Source organism: Gallinula chloropus, assembly GCF_964237585.1.
Source record: "Gallinula chloropus genome assembly, chromosome: 4".
Classification (NCBI taxonomy): Eukaryota; Metazoa; Chordata; class Aves; order Gruiformes; family Rallidae; genus Gallinula; species Gallinula chloropus.
The window spans coordinates 8,396,955-8,418,632 of NC_140088.1; the positions used below are offsets into that span (position 1 = coordinate 8,396,955).

The window sequence follows — 21,678 nt, forward strand, 5'->3', positions numbered from 1 at the left end:
ACATTTTATGTCATCCCAAATTAGTTTCCCAGTAGGTTGCATGTAGTATCCTGACATTCTCCTGCCTTGTTCAATTTCTTTTTAAGAATTTGTTCCTAACTTAATGTTCTTAAAAATAACACAGATTATTTTCTCTGGTCCTGTCCACTTAGAAACTGTAATTTTTTAGAAGGTTGTATTCCATTCTGTGTATATACTACCATCTCTTACATCATAAATCCATCGTTTTTGTCCAGCTTATACTAAGGCATTACAGCATCCAATTTATTACTGTTATCTCACTGTTTCTGAATGACTAATTTGAACTTTACACAATTGTCAGCTTTTCTAGATAAAAGATGGCTGCATACTGAATGCTTCTGATTTTTGATAGAAATGTAGATTAAAAAAGTGTCTATTTTTCTCTCTAACTGTGTTAAATTTCTGGTCAGCACTTTATGGAGAGCACTGGTGCTCCTTTGCTTTTCTATCTGAATGGTCTGAGTACCAGTTAATCTCCAGAAGAAAACTGAGAAAAATAGGCTGTACATGACAATAAGGAGGTTTGGATTCAAAAATTAAGTATACAAGCTAGATGTGTGCCTTACAGAAATTATCCCCTCATGGAGATTTATATGATCTCCAAACCTTCAGTTCTGACATGCTATGTACTCATTCTGTCTTGTTGCATTACGCGCAGCTCTTTACTGCCAAGAGGAAGTTTAGGATCACTTTGCTGTGTGGTTTGATTTGTAACAACTATTTCCTCTTACTTCATCTCTCAACATCCACTTTATTTTTGGCTAATGATGAATAAGATATAATCACAGAATTGTTTAGGTTGGAAAAGATCTTTAAGGTCACGAAAGCCAACTGTTAACCTAACACTGCAAAGTCCACCACTAAACCATGTCCCTGAGCACCACATGTACATTTCTTTTAAATACCTCCAGGGATGATGATGATGGTGACTCAACCACTTCCGTGGGCAGCCTGTTCCAGTGCTTGATAACCCTTTCAGTGAACAATTTTTTTCCTAATATCCAATCTAAACCTCCTCTAGCACAACTTGAAGCCATTTCCTCTTGTCCTACCACTGTCAGGTAGGAGAAGAGACTGACACTTGCTTGGCTACAACCTTCTTTCAGGTAGTTGTAGAGAACAATAATGTTTCTCCTCACCTCCCTTTCTCCAGGCTAAACAACCTCAGTTGTCTCAGCCACTCCTCATAAAACTTGCTCTCTAGACCCTTCACCAGCTTTGATGCCCTTCTTTGGACATACTCCAGCACCTCAATGCCTGTCTTGTAGTGAGGGGTCCAAAACTGAACACATTACTTGAGGTACAGCCTCACCAGTGCTGAGTACAGGGGAACAATTACTTCCCTGGTGCTGCTGGCCATGCTATTTCTGATACAGGCCAGGATGTACTGGCCTTCTTGGTCACCTGGGCACACTACTGGCTGTTAACCAACACCTCCAGGTCCTTGTCCACTGGGCAGCTTTCCAGGCAATCTTTTCCAAGCCTGTAGTGTTACATGGGGTTGCTGTGACCAAAGTGGAGGGCTTGGTACTGAGCCTTTTTGAACCCCATACAGTTGATTGCAGCCCATCCAGCCTGTCCAGACCCCTCCAAAGAGCCTTTCTGCCCCTCTACAATACTCCCACCCAACTTGGTGTCATCTGCAAACTGATTGAGGGTGCACTCAATCCCCTCATCCACAACACTGATAAAAATATTAAACAGGAGTATCCCCAGTAGTGACCTCTGAGGAACACCACTTGTGACTGGCTGCCAACTGGATTTAACTCCACCACAAATTTTTGGGCCCAACCAGCCAGCCAGTTTTTTATCCTGTGAATAATACAGCCATCTAGCCATAAGCAACCAGGAGAATGTTGTAGGAAACAACATCAAGGGCTTTGCTAAAGTCCAGGCAGACAACATCCACAGCCTTTCCCTCCACTAAGAGGGTCACCTTTTTGTAGAAGGAGATCAGGTTAGCCAAGCAGGACCCGCCTTTCATTAACCTGTGCTTATCACCTGTTTCACATGTATATGCCAGTGATGGCACTCAAGGTGATCTCCTACCTAATCTTCCCCAGCACTGAGGTCAGATTGACAGGCCTGTAGTTTCCTGGATCCTCCTTCTGGCACTTCTTGTAGACAGGCATCACATTTGCTAAACTCCAGTCATCTGGGCCCCTGCTGGGTTAACCAAGACTGCTGATGGAAAGTGGCGTGGTGAGCACTTCTGCCACTAGTACCCTTGGGTGAATCTCCTCTAGCTCCATAGCCTTGTGTGTAGTAGGAGGTTGCCAACCATTTCCCCTTGGATTATGGGGGGCTTCATTCTGTTCCTCGCCCCTGTCTTCCAGCTCATGGGGCTGTATACCTGGCTGAATAAAACCGGTTTTACTATTAAAGATTGAGGCAAAGAAGGCATTAAGTACCTCAGTCTTTTCCTCATCCTTTGTCACCGTGTTTTCCTTTGCATCCAATAAAGGATAGAGATTCTCCTTAGCCCTCCCTTTTGTTGCTAATGTATTAATAGAAACATTTTTATTGTTATTTACAGGAGTAACCAGATTAAGGTCTAGTTGATCTTCTAATTTTCTCCCTGCATAACTTCGTGACACCTTTGTAGTCCTCCTGAGTTGCCTGCTCCTTCTTCCAATGGTCAGAAACTCTCCCTTTTTCCCTGAGTTCCAGCCAAAGCTCTCTGTTCAGCCAGACCAGTCTTCTTCCCCACCAACCTGTCTTTCAGTGCATGGGAACAGCCTGCTTCTGTGCTTGTAAGAACCTCTACCTCACACCAAAAATTTTCACTTTCAGACAGCATAGATCTATGCTCTCCAACATCTCCTAAATTTTGTCAGCTTTTTCATATTTTCCTTGTTTTGCCTGCCTTTGACATAGGCTTACAGAGGTCAGTTCATGGTGTATTCCTTTAACCCAATCTGCAAGAAGCTGAATGGTCGTCTTCAACCTCAAAAAGTGTGCCACTGACATCATCATCAGCAGCTGCCCTTCACAAATCTCCAAACCAGTAGAAGTCTTTTCTGTTAACACCTTTTACAGCCTGGAAAAATCCTCCATCAGCACTACCATCTGCTGCTTCCTCACCTTTAGTCTCGTGTCACTATTTCTGTGTTGACTAGTGTTATACAGAGATAACCTCATTATGTAATACTCAGAGCAACTGAAAATAGCAAATGAGAAGATAAATCTTCTCCCTAATATTTTATAGCACTCCAACACTTTCCTGTCTGTTTTCCCACTTTTTTCATTTTCTTGTCAGATGGGGCTCCCTGTAATAATTCAAATATTGGAAAAATGAGATTTCTGCTCAGCTATAGCCTAGCCAGCTACAGAACTACCTCTAAACTTAATGTCAACTTGTACTTGGTTTTCTACTGCTTATATCTAATTAAAACACTCCAAAGTATTGTAATACACAAACATTTGTAGGGAAGACAAATTTTAGAACTATGTATTTTCTTGTTGTATTATGATTATCCAAACTGTTTTTCCAATTTTAATTCCTAACAGTGTGCTTGCAGGCCAAAGTAGTAGTATTTATTTTCACTACAGGAGAAACTTCTGTTTCTCTATGACCCTGTTTATTGTGTGCAACTCTTGTACCTTCATAAACAATTATTCATTCAGTATTTCAAAATTGTAAATAACTTGCTTTGTTCACTGATGTCTACTTTGCCTCAAAAAAATTCACAGGTGTTGCACAAAACTGGTCGCACACTGAACATGCATGTTTACAATGTATACAAAACTTCACCCCCAAGATGTTTTTAGAAAATAATAATAATATCATTGTCTTGTTATATCCTAATCTGGTTGTTATGATAAATAGCAATATCTTCCAAACATGGCTAAATATTATAGTGGAATTTTATAGTGAATTCTTTCCACTCCTTGTCTCTACCAAGCTTGACAGAAGACCAGAAAGAGTGTCAGCGGTGCTGCAAAAATAATAACAGAAATGGAGGACAAGACCCATCTAGACAATGGAGAAAAAAACTTGATTTCCTTCAAATTTGATACTTGTTTCTACATCTTGGTAACACTCGTTTATAAACTGGATGATAAAACCAGATTAATTTAAGAAGAATGTGGAAATATTTTCCCAATAACAACTTCCAATTTCACTGGTTGAATATGTGAAAAAGGCTTTTGCTTTGCTTTGTAGCTACTGGGATCCTAACAATATGTTAGGATTCGATTGATCTTTCATGTGACCATGAGTATTCGTGAGAGCATCGCATGTATGATTCAATCTTATTTGCAGCTATTATAGAGCCCAGACAGTGGAATGGGATCTGCCTCTAGAACACAATTATAGACGCAACTTTCTTTTAGCTTGGAAGTGCAGGTGGATGGGGTCGTAGCTACCTGCAAACAGAAGACTAACTGTTAGAGTACTCACTTGGAGTGATGAGACTGTTATTAAGTGGCATCACCTGGAATGATTCACCTGAAACTAGAGATGTTGCATTCATACCACACATTTACCTCACAAATTGTAAGGGACCCACTCTGAAGATCATTAGTATATTATATATATGTATTAGGATATATTTGTACAATTTCATATTAGTCTTATTATTACAGTGCTGGATGCATTAATATAAAACTAGTAGAATGAAGGACAGCTTTTAATTCTTCACAATGACAGAAATTCCTCAGGCATCTTATGTCCACAGGGTTGGTTTGTTTGTGGAATAAAGAAACTAAGATAACATCAGTGGGTCTAATAATCTGTGGATTCTCTATAGGATGGAGGGAAAGATACAATTAAATCTCTGTGAAGTTCTGGCCATAAGCTGAGGCTTCCAGGAGAGTGAAAAGGATGTGAAGTATGTTTACAAAATTTCAGATGGCCTTTCATTCTCAGAAAGCCTGGGACCACTGCATGGAGTAAAGTCAATCTGTAGCATTTGAGCCATACGAAGCTTCCAAGTAGTTCAAATTTTGCTCCCAGTTTTGGACTACATTACATGATTATGTCTGTGCTGATAGGGAGGCTGCTAGGAAGCGGAACAGGAGCTTACAGCCCTTGTGCATACTAGACATGACTTTGCTGGGTCATCTTGGATGCAACTGCACATCCACTACAGGTATCTTCTCTGAACTGTGAATCACTCCATACAAGCTAAGTGGTTTGTATCTTGTGGCTGTTTTTCCTTTCATCTTAATAGGAACCTGATTTTTTTTCCCTCATTGAATTTGACACTGCAATGTCAAAAGCCCTTGTTCATCCTAAAATATTTTCTTAATGGCAGTAAAAGGTACAATCTCAAGTAAAAGGATGTCGTGGACAAAGGAAGACGCAAGTCTCTTAAAAATTCCACAACAAAGTTCACCAAGACTTAAGAAAAGCTTCTAGGAAGGCAGGTGGGTGGAAGGCATAGATGGAAAATTCAGTGATTGTAATACACTTGTAAACCATGGCTGCACAACAGAATGGGACTAAATTGTTGGGTGTTGGAGCTTTTTTGCCAGTCTGGTTCAGTAGTGCAATTCTATCAATTCTATTAAAAGTATCTCATAGACAAAAGCTGAAATGAAATGGGATCTTTAATATATTTTGACTATGGTTTTGATTATTTGTTGTTTGGGTTTTTTTTAAACTCATGGCAGAAATCTCCATCACTATGGTTATTCATGACAGTGCTCACCACTGACCAGCTCTACCACCCCCCCAAAAAAAAAACCCCCGAACCCCCCAAAAAGCCCAAGACATCTTTTTTTATACCAAAATTAGAGCATGTCTCCAATTTCGAGATTTCTTCACACAAAACTTGGTAGAGGCAGGACAGTATAGGCAATTTAAGGCAACTAGTGTCTACATTATTGTGTACAGTAATATAGCGTTATATGAAAGTGCTACAGTTTCTTAACACTTGAATAGGCACTGCTGAAGCAAAGAATGCAATTATGAAAGTTATCACTCTTGTATGCAGCAATACAAAATGTGCACCACTCACTACAGTTCAGACTCCCAGTTCTATTATTATTATTACTAATACCAGCTTTCTTTCCAATTCTGACTTTAAAACCATTCTGTTGTGTTTAATTCCAAATATTTATTTTTTAAGAAGACGTTGGTATTTCTAAAGGAAGAAATATGTATTTTTTAAAAATATTAACTTTTACTTGAAAATACCATACATTTTACTTTTAATTGCTTTACAGTTCAAATTGTAAGGTGTGTTCTTTTTTGTTCAAGAATTTTAAAAGCAACTAATTTAAATATGCAAAATTATCTTGAGTTGTTCATACGTGAACTTAAAAGCCATGCAACACAGGAAAATTAAGTAATTATGCCTCCAAGTTATTTACTGCAATTAAGCTCATTTATCATATGCAAATTAGTGCAAACTGGTCTCATTAGTTACTAAATTACTCAATATGAGCTGAACAATGTAGCACTCCAGTTTGTAATGAAAAATCCCTGTAGAGGCAAGCAGTATCAATTAAGCTAATTTGCATATGCAAATATATTCACTAACTTTCCCTTTTCTCTATATTTAGTTCTACATTTCCTGATCATTCCTGATTATATGAAGAATATGGGGTTACTGACCCTTTTCCACACCTTCTCAATAGCAATGAAGTTACAGAAAAAATCCAAGGGCCCTGAAAATAATTATAATCTTCTTGCTAATTTTTACAGCCAGTTTCAGCCAAATTTTTTTAATAGCCAACATCCGAAATAAGAGTTTTTTTACTGGATTTATTTAATAAACAAAATATAATATATATACCAAAATGTAAAAGTGAAGATGTCATTACTGAAGTCTATTCTCATCATTACACCACTTCTCAGAAGAATGTAGAAGATAGACAAAGCACATAATGTGGCAAATCAAAAATCTTGTGAAAAACTAAGCAACATATTGCCATTATCTATTTTTCTTCCCTATTACAAGCATTTCAACTGTTCACTATTCAGATGATTTTACTTGAAAAACATTTAAAAGAAACGTGATGTTAAGATTCTCATATAATGGTGTTTGAGCATTCATGTTCTGTGGTGTCATTTTTTCCCCTGAAGCACACAGTGGATAGTTATGGCTTCAAACCTACTGTAGGAATGCCTTCAGCATGATCAACAGAAATTGTGTGTGGCTTGGAAAATTTTTGATGTGAGTAGCTGACACCACTTGCTTATGGAATCAACATGCAAAATATCACAAGACGTGCCTCCATTTCTGTTTTTACATCACCACTATAAGTAAACTATATCCACCCCCCCTTTTTTTTAACATACTGTATTATGCTTCTCATGTGTCTGTCAATAAAATTTGAAGTATCAAAATATTAGAAGGATTAGAGAGGCTCCTTGATTTCTGAGCTTACACTTAACCCAGTCTTCAAAATATTAATAGCAAAAGGGATTAAACAAACTAACTATTAATTCAACTTCCTCAGCAGACTCTGAAATCAAACACAGGTATTCCCAAGGTATAATCAAGGTTGTTTACTTCACTTGCAAACAATACTTATCACAATGTGGCTTTGAAAATTGTTTCTAGGAGAAGCAGACTAAATGAGAACTTTGCAGAACACTATTCCTCCACAGAATCTGTCTGTCATTTTACAAATCATTTTGTCTTCTGGAGATAATCTTTCTACCAAAAGACCACAAGGAACTACCCTGAACTTTGTTCAGATCTGCTAAAAGTGGTGCATTTGAATGCATGACCTAGACTTTCCTTCCAAGTGGTGATTACTCTGCTAAAATAAGACAAGAGTGGAACTTCCTATTATCAACTGAGAGATTAATGGAAGTAACTTGGTAAAAGCACCACCCTCTCTGAAAAAGCCACACCTCAACAGATAGTCAATATGATGTTGATGGTAATTCTGACCAAAAATCCTCAGTTACAGGTGCAATATGGCTTTTTTTTACTAGTATTGAGATAAAGTTATATCCTCAAAACGATTTATTGCATGTAAGTACAAATTTATATAAAAAAGGGTGAATCTAGCTTAATTAATACAATCACTAATTGTATTAATATGCAGTAAATGAAAAACTCAAACATCAAGTAGTATTCAAAGTAGCCATCCTAGGTTTTTCCATTTTCCTTCATAAAGGGTCATGCCTAATACTTAAGGACTAGGGATATAAATCAGTCTCACTGAAGTTTTAGCTAGATATTGTTTTATAACGCATATTGTAAAAATAATCCCTTTAGGATATACATGTTTACATACTCAAAACAACACCACTGCCAAACTACATAACCTGAAATATGTATTTTATAAAGCTCTTTATTTTTTCTACATTTATGAGGCAGTGTAACAGCATTTCTGTCTAATATGAAAACACAGTGCTCTATATATGGGTGCAGATATCTTTGATATAGTAACTATAACAGAAGTATTTGCTTACAGAACCAAAAACTTGACCTAGACCACTTCCAAGGTTGTATAATTAAGCAGATCACTTCATTCATGATTTTTTTTCCAAAGAGAAATTCATTCTCCTATCTAATTTCATGTTTTCCTAAACTTATCTTTGTTGCTATTCTGCATTTAGTTACTTTATAAAGATGTGAAAAATCTGACATTATCCATCGTGCTTTTGAATGCCACAGCTGAGGTAGTACAGAGAGATAGCTCTCAATCATTTCAAATTAAGTGGAATATTTCTCATGATAATATCCTAATTTACCTCTTTCGTACCTCTCAAAAGATAATACACCAAGCAATATATTTGCATTGAGAAGCTGTGTTCATTGTTAAATAAGAGCAGTTATTCAATGCCATGCTTAGCAAAGACTACATGGTTTGTATTTCTGGAGTGGTAGGTTTTTGCCATGCTGACAAAACACGTAACATTTTGCTCTTAACTGCTTCTGCTCCACGTTTGATTACTGCAACCTAAGAAAGGTTGTAGCAACCCTGACAAAACAAAGCATGCATAAGAATGTTTCCAACAGGTCATTGTTTTTTTCAGTTTAATCTTCCTGGAATATAATGACTTCTACAGTGTGACCAAATTCTTTGACAAATATCAGATTAGTTTTTATCTCAAAGCTAAGGAGACTTAAGAGACATGTTGCTCTTCATTTTTTTCTCTTTGCAGATTGTTTCAAATTTGTGATATAAAATTGTGACAAGTGGAATATCAGGGAGGAAAGCAGTGCTCCTAAATCAAAATGAGGGACTCTCCCCCCCCCCAATCTACACATGACACATAAGGCAAATCAAATCACCAACACAAAATACTGTTCAGTGTCCACACACACACAAATACACAAAGGCATTCTGTGAGCAAACACCTACTACAAAGTTCTAAACAACAAGACACTGTGATTCAGCCAAATAATAGTTGCCCTCCCTCTCATTAACATTCTCTCAATCATGGGCTTTCTAAAAAGAAGGAAACACAAGCTTTAAAAAAATAAATCTCATCAATATAAGTGCTGACAACAATATTATTCAAATTATTGGCAGAAACATGACCAGCTAGTTATTTTGATTTTTCTTGGCAAAGCCATTTTTTTACCTGTAAAATATGACTTCCCAAATGTGACTCAAATACTTCAATGGCAAGGGCACTGGGACTTCTCCTGCGCTGGGCACCTATAACTGAATAAAAAACAGTTATGTTGCAAGGTCTTCATATTCATTTATAATGCACCCCGATCATTTGACATTTAAATATTTAAATGTTTTGCATTTTATATACCAGCATGATTTTCAAATTTGCCTTGCATATAGTAAATAAAATTGGTACTTAATTTTCAGTGACTCAAATATGAAGAATAAAAGAATTTGTTTTTAAATATATGCAGAAAAAGAGCTATTTAGATGTCCAAGAATTTTGGAATCACTTATTCAAATATATCCCAAGTCCCTGTAGAAGGCTTTCTTTACATGGTCATGACAGCATGCAGAACTCAGTGAAAAACACTCTTGAAAAGGCTATATATACATAATGTAAACGTTTTGAAACATACAGAGGAAAACTAAATATTATTCAGGAATTAGGAAGATGTGTGAGATTTATCTGAACATATTATTTATCTTATTTGAAACTGAATTAAAGTAAACACAACATTAAAAAGTCAACACTTGTAAATATTGTAGCATCCCAGACACCCATGTTGGTTGCTGGAATAGGTACTTGAAACTTCAGCTTCTATGTGTAAATGATGTAGTTTAAAAATACAAAGTGAGTAATAGGCAGTTCTGTTTCAAAAGCAACAGTGACTACATAAAACTAATATTTCATTAAACTCTCTATGCCAGGAGTGCAAAGCCAGCAACTGAATCTAGTATAACCAAGTCGAAGCAACTACAGCAAGCTGAGGTTTCTTCTTAAGTCTAGGCTGTCTTTGCCACATGACCAGAGAAAGGTAGATCACAGAGGGCACAGGGCTGCAGGAACTTTACCTTTCTTTCCTGATTTAGTGCCAAAGCCAGGCGTACGCATAGTAGAGAGAAAAGGTAAAGCTCGTTTTCCACCCTTTTAAAGTGTGCACAAAAACATTTACATCCAAAGACCCTGATGGTCTAAAGCCTCTAGACCCATCACAGCACAATCTTTACTTACTGCTCTCTTAACAATGCATGATACAAAAGATGAAATACCAAAGATCCAAAGGATCCACTAAAACAAGCAGAATGGATGACTGCCATTACCAAACAGCCTAATTTAACACCAATGAAAACAAAATACAGAGGAACAATTTCTTAGTCTTCTATGATACTGGCTGCCAAACATGATATCAGTAAGAGAAGATAAATGCCAAGTAATGATAGTCATATTGACCTAAAAAAGTAATATCATTCCTTATTGATGCTTCATGTAATTTCCTTGCAGGAAATTCTAAGCTATTTATACTGAGAAAACAGGTGGCTTCATTGCTAATAGATTCAGGCAATAGCTCATAATTACAAATGGTGGCTGCTGTAGAGCCAGTATTTTCCGAGTCCTCCTTTGTGCTGAAGGGATTCAAGGACATAGATGCTCACAACTTAAAAGCCTTCTTCAAGATTTCTGCTTTACATTGCAACTAAAGCTGGTAACAGACCAACTGCTATACTAGTTTGGGGATTTTTTTAACTTCAGTAAGTGTAGCAACTCATCAGACATGTCATCATAATCTTCTTTTACAAGTTTTAGGTACTTATTCATATTTTTCTATATCAGTCTTCTGATTCTAAATCATTTGGCTTCTCTTTGCATTGTCTCATATTTTCTATAGCTGTAATGATGTCTACTATAAAGAGCAATGATTATTTCATGAAAAAATAGAACAAGAACACATTAAATTTTCTAGCAACTTAAGACTCCTTTAACTTTCCTTTCTGCAGACACAGGCTTAATGATGAGTCTCCTTTTGTCCTTACTCTGCCTACAGCTATGTTATCACAGGCTTGCTTGAACTGGATTTGCACCTATATTTCTGAGGGAAATTTTAGCTTTAGTTGTGGGACTAAACAAAATATACAGCACTGTAAAGATTATCAGTACTCCCTTTATGATTGCTATCAGTTAGCACCTTGCTTGGTATGGTCATTTCATTTATAATCTGCCAGAAACAAAAAATTCACAGCTTTGGCTTGCTAGGCACTGCTTCATAGTGGTCTCCATAAGAACTATGTAAAAAGCAAATACCTAAAAAACCCCAAAACCTCCCTGAAACCCTTTGGATCCTTTAATTCTTCCATCTAGGCTGTTTTATATCTTGCACATATTGTCTGAACATATCGTTAGTTGGAATTTGCCTTCTGATTAACTATTTCCTGCCCCATATCCTTCCTTTACAGTCCCCTAGCACATTAAAGTGTACCCATTATATATTGACCATCGCTTTCAGTTCTTCAATGTTAATCGCAAGAGTTTTAGCACGCGAGTATCATAACTTGCATAAAGTGCATGAAAACAGTGCAACACTTTTTAAAACAGTATCTTTAACTTTAAATGGTATTTATAGGTAATTCATCAGTTCTTCATACTTGGGAGACTCTCAGTTCTATTGCTCAAATGAAAACACTTCAAGGTCAGTGTCAGTGAGTTAAATTGAAAAGATGAGAGGCACAGATCTTAGCTTTAAAATTAATCAATTAAATCCTCTATCGATGCCTGCATTCTAGTGACTGATATACATGTAGACAAATGTCTTGTAGTACTTTCATGCCATTCACTTCATTGACGTTTTTATAGCAGTAGAACTCTTTGATTTATGTGTCTTGCACTTAACTCAGGTGATGTGGGGTTGTAATGACAGTTCCTAATTTTACAACCAGCATAAATATGTTATACAGAAAACCATTATATTTAAGGTAGCCATACAAAACTCTTTTCTTGGTAACTCAACAGATATTAAATATGCACTTTTCTGTACTTCACTCATTTCTCTAACTATCATTATTCACCTTTTGAGGAGTGAGGCAAGAATACTGTAATAAATCTAGCATAAAAGAAATAAACATTTTATTTGATCTTCTGCCTTCATTGACTCATTTCAGTTACTTGTGCTTTTAGGATTTCTCAATACCTATCTGCATCAAAAGAAATATACTATTTTGGGTATACAAATGCATATCACACTGATACCTTTCAAAAATATGGCAATCTCACACTCCAATCACAGCAAAAAGCCTCCTATTTATACCGAATGGATTGTTGACATGACTATAGATGAAAGGAAGACACAGACTGAAACAGTTGGATTAAAAAGCAGGCCACACTGTTATTTTATTCTAAAATTTCCAAACATAAACTATAAATACTGAACTGGCTTCCATCACACAAGCCACAGCCAGTCATCTTTAAATCTCTCACCCTGTAGATGGAACCATCAGCAGCCACAGCTCAGCTCCTCACGGAAATCTTAGAAAGCAAGGGATTTAGGATTTATATCGCAACATCTATAAATCAAAGTAGTTCAACAGCAACCTTCACAGACCTAAAGATCTGGATGCATGTCTGTTTTAGAAATGTGAATTCCACTTTAAATGCAGACTCTTTCAAGACACAAAGTTCTGCATGCACAAAATAACTTTCTTCTTTTGAGTAACAGGGAGGGGAAATAAGGAGATGTGGAGAAGACTGAATCATGTGTACCGAACTGTAACAGGAATCACAAAGAAAACAAGATCCAAACCCAGATTAAATTCTTCTTCTAACCTTCTCCTGCTGTAGTGAACAAATACCTCTAGACAGGCTTTTTGCACGTGTGGCCATGTTTTGTACTGTTTATATTTTATTAGTTTAAGGCTTATATGGACAATTGGTATGGTTAAACAAAAGGTCGACTGAACCAACATTTATATTAAATATGGGCTGTTAATAGTGACAAGAAAGTAGAAAGATGGTTTTAACACATAGACTTTGTACTTCTGGAGCAGAGGAATCTGTCTACTAAAATCTTTTACTTTCTATGGCATTGGACTATGACTTTTCTTATGCAGAGTGACATGGCTATTCCTGCCATAGAATTATTCCATAACAAGCTATTAACAAGGAAAAAAATCTAACTGCTCACTAATTCTTCTTTAAATTTCCCTCCCTCAATGACTAATTTGGCTATAGATGAGGTGAAGGAAGAACCACATCCCTTTCAGTGTGTCTTGGGGGCAGTCTAAGCATGTTTAATGCAATCTCAAGAGTATTCCCAATTGTTCTAGGAAGAGTGGGAAACTATGGAAAAGAAAAATTGATGTTTTTCTAACAAAGATTTCCATGCAGCCTAAAGAGAGGATTTCCTCTTAAACTCACTTCTAAACTACTTGAGCACAGAATGACCAAAGACTGATGTTCCCTATGGCTTTCTAACAGTAAAGACAGAGTTCTAATGAAGCATAAGCAGTATTCCTTGATCACCAGAAGTGAAAGCACATATCAGCACAATAATCTGTTCCTCCTAAAATGCTGTTGTGAGTCTTTCTATGCCATCTTTCAACATAAACTGGTTTTGTGGAAAGTTTGGTAAAATTCAGACCAAGAGTTTTCAAATTCTGTTGTCTTAACAGTAGTTTTAAAATCAGGTTTATTCATATTACTTACCTATAAAGGCTTTTTCTTGATTAGCCTCAAAATCCTTATTTTTATATCTCATTTTGTTGACAGCACATTTCTGTGTGTTTAGAAGCACAGGTGGACACAGGGCTATCTCACTACATCCTTTTTTTTGGAAGGGTGTGGAAGGTCTCTAGAATTATTAAAAATACAGAGCCAAATGTTTCACCTTTTTTGATCTTGAAGAGCTAAAATTATGACTGCCAATAAAGCCACACTTTAATTAGCAAAGCCTGAACAGCTCTACATAAGTTTATAAACACCTCGCCAAAAAGAACATTATCTGTTTTATTCACAAAATATGTAACCATATCAGGCTATGTGTATGGAAGCCTCACCTAAGGCTAGCTAATATTTCTCCCCATAGGTATCAACAAAATACATGATCATTTCAGATGAGAAAGCATAAGAAGTAGAGTTGTCTGAATTGTCTCATATGACTGTATGTGCAAAGCACTGCATGTTCACAGCATGAGTGTGGCTCTATTATTTTAAGCATTGTTTTCGGGAGTTTAACTTTTGTTTTCCTTCAAACTAGAAAAAAGCCCTTTAGAAATTGCAATACAAAAATAAACAAAAGTACATTTGCCTTCCTTGCTGTAAAGCAGATTCTACATGAAAATTTATCTTTTGTTATTTCTAGGAACAACCCCAAACGCTCATGAAAGAACAATTCAGGTGAATGTAATAATCAGGGTGGTTTTACAGGAAGGGGTAAGATGTCATCACAGAACCTTGGAACTTTCCTGTGAGACATAATAAGTAATTTGGAAATGCTTAAAAGCTGTGTTTTAGAAAAGACAGAAACACTGACTGAGATGTTGAACTGAACAACAGAAATGACAATGTCAGGGAAGGACAAAGTGTAACCAACATTAGGCTCAGAAAGACAGGCCAGTATCTATGCATGCTAACATCCACAGAAGCTCTTCTTTTCCTCAATTAATGCTTTTATTTCATATTTAATACATTATGAAGGGATATGTTTGGTGTGTTTTTCTGTTGGTTATTCTTTATTATCTCATTTATGACCGATTCTGTTTTGAAAGAAATCTCTATCAAGAATGAACATCTCTGCATAATATATAAGTTAAGGACATAGGTGATATGCATTCAGATCCTGATCTAAAGTGAGATCAGGCAACAAAGAGATGTTGCCCTCTGATTCGGAAAGGGTATCCAAGAAAATTAAATGATGTCACAGTCTACCTCACCATAAGCCATCATGTGATCCCAAATTTAGGTCTCTTATCCACTTTCACAGATGGGAAGAAGAAATAAATCTCAGATGGAGTTGCAACATATGTGGAAAGGTATTTTATCTTGGTTTAGTAAAGCTATGGGAATCATTAATGCTGTGCCATTACCAACTAAGTATCACAGCAATAAAGTATCAGAACAAATTTGTCACAAAGGACTACATGTAGGATGCATAATGCAATGTATGATAATCAACTTACAAAGCTAACAATGGCATTTCCAATTATTTTTTGTGTACACAAGCACCTATTATTCTAGATGTCCATGTTTCGGTCACTGGTACAGGGCATGTATTCATTACTGGGGAATCCATGGTTGAGAAAGCAACTCAAAACTTTCCATGGAATACATAAGTAGTTATCAAGAATGTACTGGTTAATTAAAATGTTATGTAATACAATTACAGGTGTATTTTATTATTTTCAGCAGTTCATCTATAATGTTTCACCAGAAGCTCCAGGCATTAGAAGAATTTTGGTAAAATTTGCTTTTCAAATTCAAGTTGCTTAATATGTTTAAACTTTTTTTAATAGCTTTTTTAGTTTCAGTAAAACCGATCAAATTAAAATGTGTCAAAAGAGCAGAAACTAATATATCACTTGTTAATTGGCCTGGAATCAATGGTTTTGAAGAAACATAATAAGTCCTCCTCTTAAAAAGGATTCAGTGAATGGAAAAAAGAAACTAGATAAGAGGCTGCTTTGGTGTAAGTTTTCATCTATTTTATGGACCTTTTCCTTTCCCAATTATTTTCATCTGGTTTATAGGTCTGCTCCTTCCCACAGGATTTTTTCTTTGGAGGGTGGGGGTAGATTGGGTGGGAGGAGGAGACAAGATTTCTTAGACCCTAAATGTCTCTTTTTTTCTTTTCTGAACTTCTTAAAATTAAATCCGCCAAGAATGAAAGTTAAACACACTTTAAAAATAAGTATATTTGAGATTTTTATGTTCTTTACTTGACAACTAGCCCTGTTTCTTAATTAGCACTTTCATTTTAAGAGTTTATTTCAGAGATTTTTCTTTTCACTGTTTAGGATGAAGTCTTTGCTGTGCAAGAATTTCCAGTCATCTAAGCAGAGAGTTCTCCATCTGTGGCTGGGGGAGGGAGCATTGGCCTTTCTCCCACACTGTAGTAGTTACTATAGGAACTATTGTGCCTCCTTCAAAAGGGCTACAAGACAGGGTGATTAAAATTCTTCATGGGAGAACCCCCACTCTTCTCCTTGACAATGAAATTCTTCAGGGAGAGGGCTAAGCCTCCAGTTCAAGAATGGCAGCACCTGAGGGAGTGATGCTGCAGAGAATCACCACAGCTTCAAATTGAAGCACAGGGAAAAAAAAGTACAAGGGCCTGCACTCCTGCATTAATTTTCTCTCCCTCCCATGAAACAGGAACATTGGCCAAAACTCCTGAGAAACAGGAGAAGGAATAACTTCATGCAACCACTACCATGTTGAGGAAAACGCAGAAAGCAAATAAAACATAATTTTCATTCAAAGTGGCAGCAGGAGAAGCAAAATAACTACACCACCTATAAAATAATTAAGGGTAAATATTAACATTCAATGTGGCCATTAACTTCTCTGTAAGATGGCAAAAAGCACTTAGATGTGGAGGGAGAACCACTGCCTCTGATACAACTGAATTAGAGGTACCTCCCAGAATCAATCTCACTTTATACTGGTCGTTTTATGAATATTTAAAACACTGCCTTTGCTCCAAAAATCTAGGACGAAAAAGAATTTATACAGAATGTAAGAATAACAATTGTGATCTTAATAGCAACTGTTGACTTATATTGCGCCCTCGCAAATAGATACAATAAGAAGCAGGTAACTCCACCTATTCTTCAACCATATGTCAATATTATTAGATGGCAGCAGTGTGAAAGATGAGAGAAAAATGACTTTACATTTCGATCCAGAGAGGATGAGTCACCAATAAGGGGCAATGTGGAAAGAAGCACAACAATATTTTGAAAACTGACAAAAAACTAGATGGGAAAGCTGAGAAAGTGCTAGTGAAGACAGCTGCAATTAAAAGACTGTAGCTTTAATGAAATTGGGTTCAATAATTAAAGTGAGATAGGAACTTCCCAGGAAATCAAACTACTAGAAGAAGATGGGGAAAAAAGGTCTAGAGAAATATGGAAGAAAAAGAGGCAAAGTAGAGGCAGATGTGAGAGACAAGGGAGAAGGACACACAAGGGTAGGGCGAATCCAGGGCTTAAAAACCTAGGAATTTAGCAGTGCTTTAGATAAATATCCATGCTGCAAAATTTGGCTCTACCAGCAAAAAAATGCATAAACCTTATGATAGCATGAAGAAATTCCTTAAAATTCAATTCCACCCCCAAATGAGAGATGAGGATGGATTACTTACTCAGATATAACAATAAGACACTTATTGGAGTAATAGTTCTATTGTCTTATTTTTAAACTAGTATTAAAATTCCTCTGGGAAGAAAACTGCTGTCACCCCTTTCCAGCTTCAGTGCTACAGAAATGGTTAGTGTCACTGATTCTGTTCTCAGGAGGAGGACAGCGTATTAACATCAAGTCAGAACAGTGTTATATAGTGTCAGACTATACTTGCTGGTAAAACTAAGAGGCCTACATCTGTTGTCTTGCTTTTTTTTCCAGTCTGATCCCAAAGGTTCATGTTATGACATTTGTAACATCTGCTACAAATGCGGAGGTAAGTCAGGCACAACCTTATTACTTCCAATCTAACGCTTCATCCATCCACAGGGCTTTCATATGCCACTAGTATGTCAAGGGGACCAAAAGCTGTTCAATCTACATGAGGCAAGGTGTAATATATTTCTGAAAGTCAAGAAGGAGAAACCTTGCTTTGTTATATCTCCCCTTTCTTTTTGTCATCTTAAATCTTGGCAGTGTTATTTCAGAATCTTCTGTGAACAAAATGGGCAAGCTGCTCCTCCTCAGAGCCAATACAATTGCCTTTTTATGCCTTAAACAGTGGTGTGTTCCAAGTGTGCAAGCTGTGATTCACATCCTCCCTGTTTTTACTAACATTGAAATATATCCAGCTTCTCCTAACTAGACCCTCCTACACAGAGGTCTGCTTTCTTGCATAGCCCTCCCTTCCTTACTTCTCCCTCTCTTTTGACAGGCTACTGCATCATTCTATGGACAAACAACTTCTTTTCATTGCTCAGTGGAAAAAACTAACTCCTGGCAGACAAAAATTACTTACTTATCTGTGATAACAAAAAAAATTGAATTAATAAATGTCCTGGGTTTTGCAGTGGGATAGAGATAGTTTTCACAAGGAGCTGGGAGAAGACAGACAGAATAGCTGACTCAAACTAGCCAAAGGTGTATTTGATGCCATAGGACATCATGCTCATTATTTGGGGAGGATATGGCCAGGGAGAGGGGATTGCTGCTCAGAGATGGGCTGGGACTCGGGTTTGGGTGGTCAGCAAATTGCATTGTGTACCAGCAGCTTTGTACATTCTTTATTTGCACTGCTGTTGTTATTTTCCTCTCCCTTTGTTGTCCTAGTAAAATGTCCTTATCCAAACCCATGGGTTTTACCTTTTTCTTCTAATTCTCTGCCCCATCCTAGTGGGATGGGAGCGGTGAGTGAGCAGCCATGTGGTGCTCAGCTGCTGGCTGGGGCTAAACCATGACAGCCCATTTTGGTGTCCAACGTGGGACTTGAAGGTTTGAGATAAAGACAGATCTGACCAGAGAGTGTTATCTGTTAGAGACATTTATTTTGGTAGGTAAGTAGTCACTGGTCACAATGGTGCCTTGCTTGGTCACACATGTGTGTGATGTGAATCCCTACATGCCATATGTAATCTTTATGGTGCTGTTTATTACTTCTGGGAAAGCCATCAGGGTTCTCATGTTGCTGTACTGTGTAACACAAACTTATGATATCACTGGTCATAGGGTTAAGCTCATATTTTTACATGGCACTGATGTCATGCCCATACCTCAGATGACATCCCTCAGAATTTATTAATAATTGCTACCATAATGGTGTACTGGCAGCAATATTGCCCTGACCAAAACTCCCTGATTTCCACCCATTCTCACTGACTGGAGAGCCAAGGAGTGATCAGCAAGATTCAAACACCCTTTAACAGTCCCATAAGGCCAGTGACAGTAGAATACTGTAGCTTGAAGTCATGCCACCACTGAGTGCCGCCAGACTGGATGTACTAGAGCTTCAGTATGAACTGGAGTCAAAGTTAGCCAAATGCTATGCCACAATCGATATTGCTAATGTGTTTTTCTCAGCCCTTTTTGTGGCTGAGTGCCGGCCACAATTACGTGGAGGGCCATCCAGTACACCTGGTGACAGCCCGAGAGGTGGAAACACAGCTCCATCAAGGAAGATGTGCAACATATAGATGGGCTTGTGATCAAGGGGTGGGTTTGACCATGGACACTATTGCACAGTCTATCTATGAATATGAAACAAATGCTGCAATCAAGAAAGACAAGTGGTTAAAAGCCTCTCTGGTATGGAGGATAATAGCTCAAATATAAATATGAGGTGGCCTAGCATTTTGATTGTGTCACACTCCTACAAACCTGCCAAGGCAAGCACTATGTGCTTACAATGATGGAAGCAACCACCAGATGGCTGGAAACATAATCTGTTCCATGCCACTCCCCAGAACACAATCCTGGGCCTTGAAAAGCCAGTCTTGTGGAGATATGGTACCACAGAAAGAACTGAGTCAGACAATGGGACTAATTTCCTAAACAACCTCATAGACATCTTTGCCAAAGAGCATGGCATTGAGTGGGTGTACCACATCCCCTATCATGCATCAACCTCTGGGAAAAAAGACTACACTGAGAGCAAGGGGTGATAGGACTCTAAAACACTTGGATACACATTTAGCAAAGGCCACCAGGTTAATTAACACTAGGGGGTCTACTCAATCAAAATTTCCACATACTGTAAAAGGGGATAAAGTTCCCATAGTACACATAAAGAATATGGGGGGGAAGACAGTCTGGGTTAGCCCTGCTTCAGGCAAAGGCAAACACATCTGCAGGATTGCTTTTGCTCAAGAATCTGCTTTCTGGGTAATGTGGAAGGATGGAGAAGTCTGATGTATACCTCAAGGGGATTGGATGAGAATAGCAGAACCATTAAATTGTATTATGTTAATTGCTAAATAACCCTGCCATTGCATTTCATCACTACTATACTTGCTATATGCCATATCAATGGTATTACAGTAAGAATCACTTAAGTTAATGAAGGATGAACATTGATGAAACCGAGCAAAGCAAAGCAGTGATGGAACTAGAACTGACTTCAGCAACTGGCATCTAGCACCTTCCTTGAAATCAGTGTCTTGAACCCACAGACCATGGGACTGTACTGTGCCAGATGCATCAGCTGCAAACTCCAGATGCAGCATACAACAATCCAACAGCACACATCATCTCACCTGCCATGAAAGACTGTTGCAACAGATGGAGGCCAAAGTCATGAATTAAAGGAACTCAGTGGACATTTTAGTGGGATGTCCCATAGACAAAGGGAACTATATCTGCGTGCATATGTATCTGTAGATCTATCAATCTATCTATCTTAAAGACAGGGAAAGTGGTGGTGATTAACTGGGAAGTGTAGGATCTGGGAATTTCACAGATGTTACAGAATAAGGGGTGGATAATGTTCTGATTTTGGCTGCGATAAAGTTAATATTAATAAGAAGCTAGTAGGGGACATAACCAGGACTGCTGACCCACACCAGCCAAAAGGATATTTGATAGCATGTGAGTTTATGCTCAGTATATAAGAGGGAGGAGAGAGATGGCAAATGAGGGGGGATAACTGCTTAGGGACAATCTGGACATCAGGTTCTGGACAGTGAGCAAATTACATTGTGCATCACCACACTTTATACATTTTCCTTTGCTGTCCTAGTAAACTGCCTCTTATCCCAACCCACAAGTTTTACTTTCCCTTCTGATTCTGCTCCCCATCCCACCATGGAGGAACAGGGAGAGCAATGAGAAAGTGGCTGGTGGTGCTTAGCTGCCAGCTGGGACTAAACCATGACAATAAGGAAAACAAATAATAAGATGCTTTACAACTAACATCCTTTCTATTAGCTTCTCATTACTGTTAGTGGAGTAACAGATGTGAACTTTTATTGATATATCCACAGTACTTGAAGACTTAAACACTCAATTGTTACTGGATTAAGATACTGTATGCTATGATGGCTATGCTATCACTAACAAGTGTGACACTAAGGCTAGGCATCTCACAACTGTCTGCACAGGAAGCCAACCATTTGCTGCATGGCTACAACCACCCACTGAATTTTCTTACAAAATGCATATAACATCTTCTGAAAGTAAGTGGA

At 37.6% G+C, this 21,678-nt stretch overlaps 1 protein-coding gene across 6 annotated transcripts in view; it reads right to left on the reverse strand.

The window, feature by feature from the left end:
- Positions 1-21,678, reverse strand: part of NPAS3 (neuronal PAS domain protein 3) — a gene marked incomplete at both ends in the record, with an annotated part of 611,353 nt that overhangs the window by 305,360 nt on the left and 284,315 nt on the right. For 4 of the 6 annotated variants that reach the window (XM_084262736.1, XM_084262734.1, XM_084262732.1 and 1 more), the window contains one exon: positions 9,518-9,600. In XM_084262736.1, the coding sequence (XP_084118862.1) occupies positions 9,518-9,600 (83 nt within the window). The remainder of the gene's footprint in view (positions 1-9,517; positions 9,601-21,678) is intronic. The other 2 variants (XM_084262735.1, XM_084262733.1) reach the window with 1 other exon arrangement.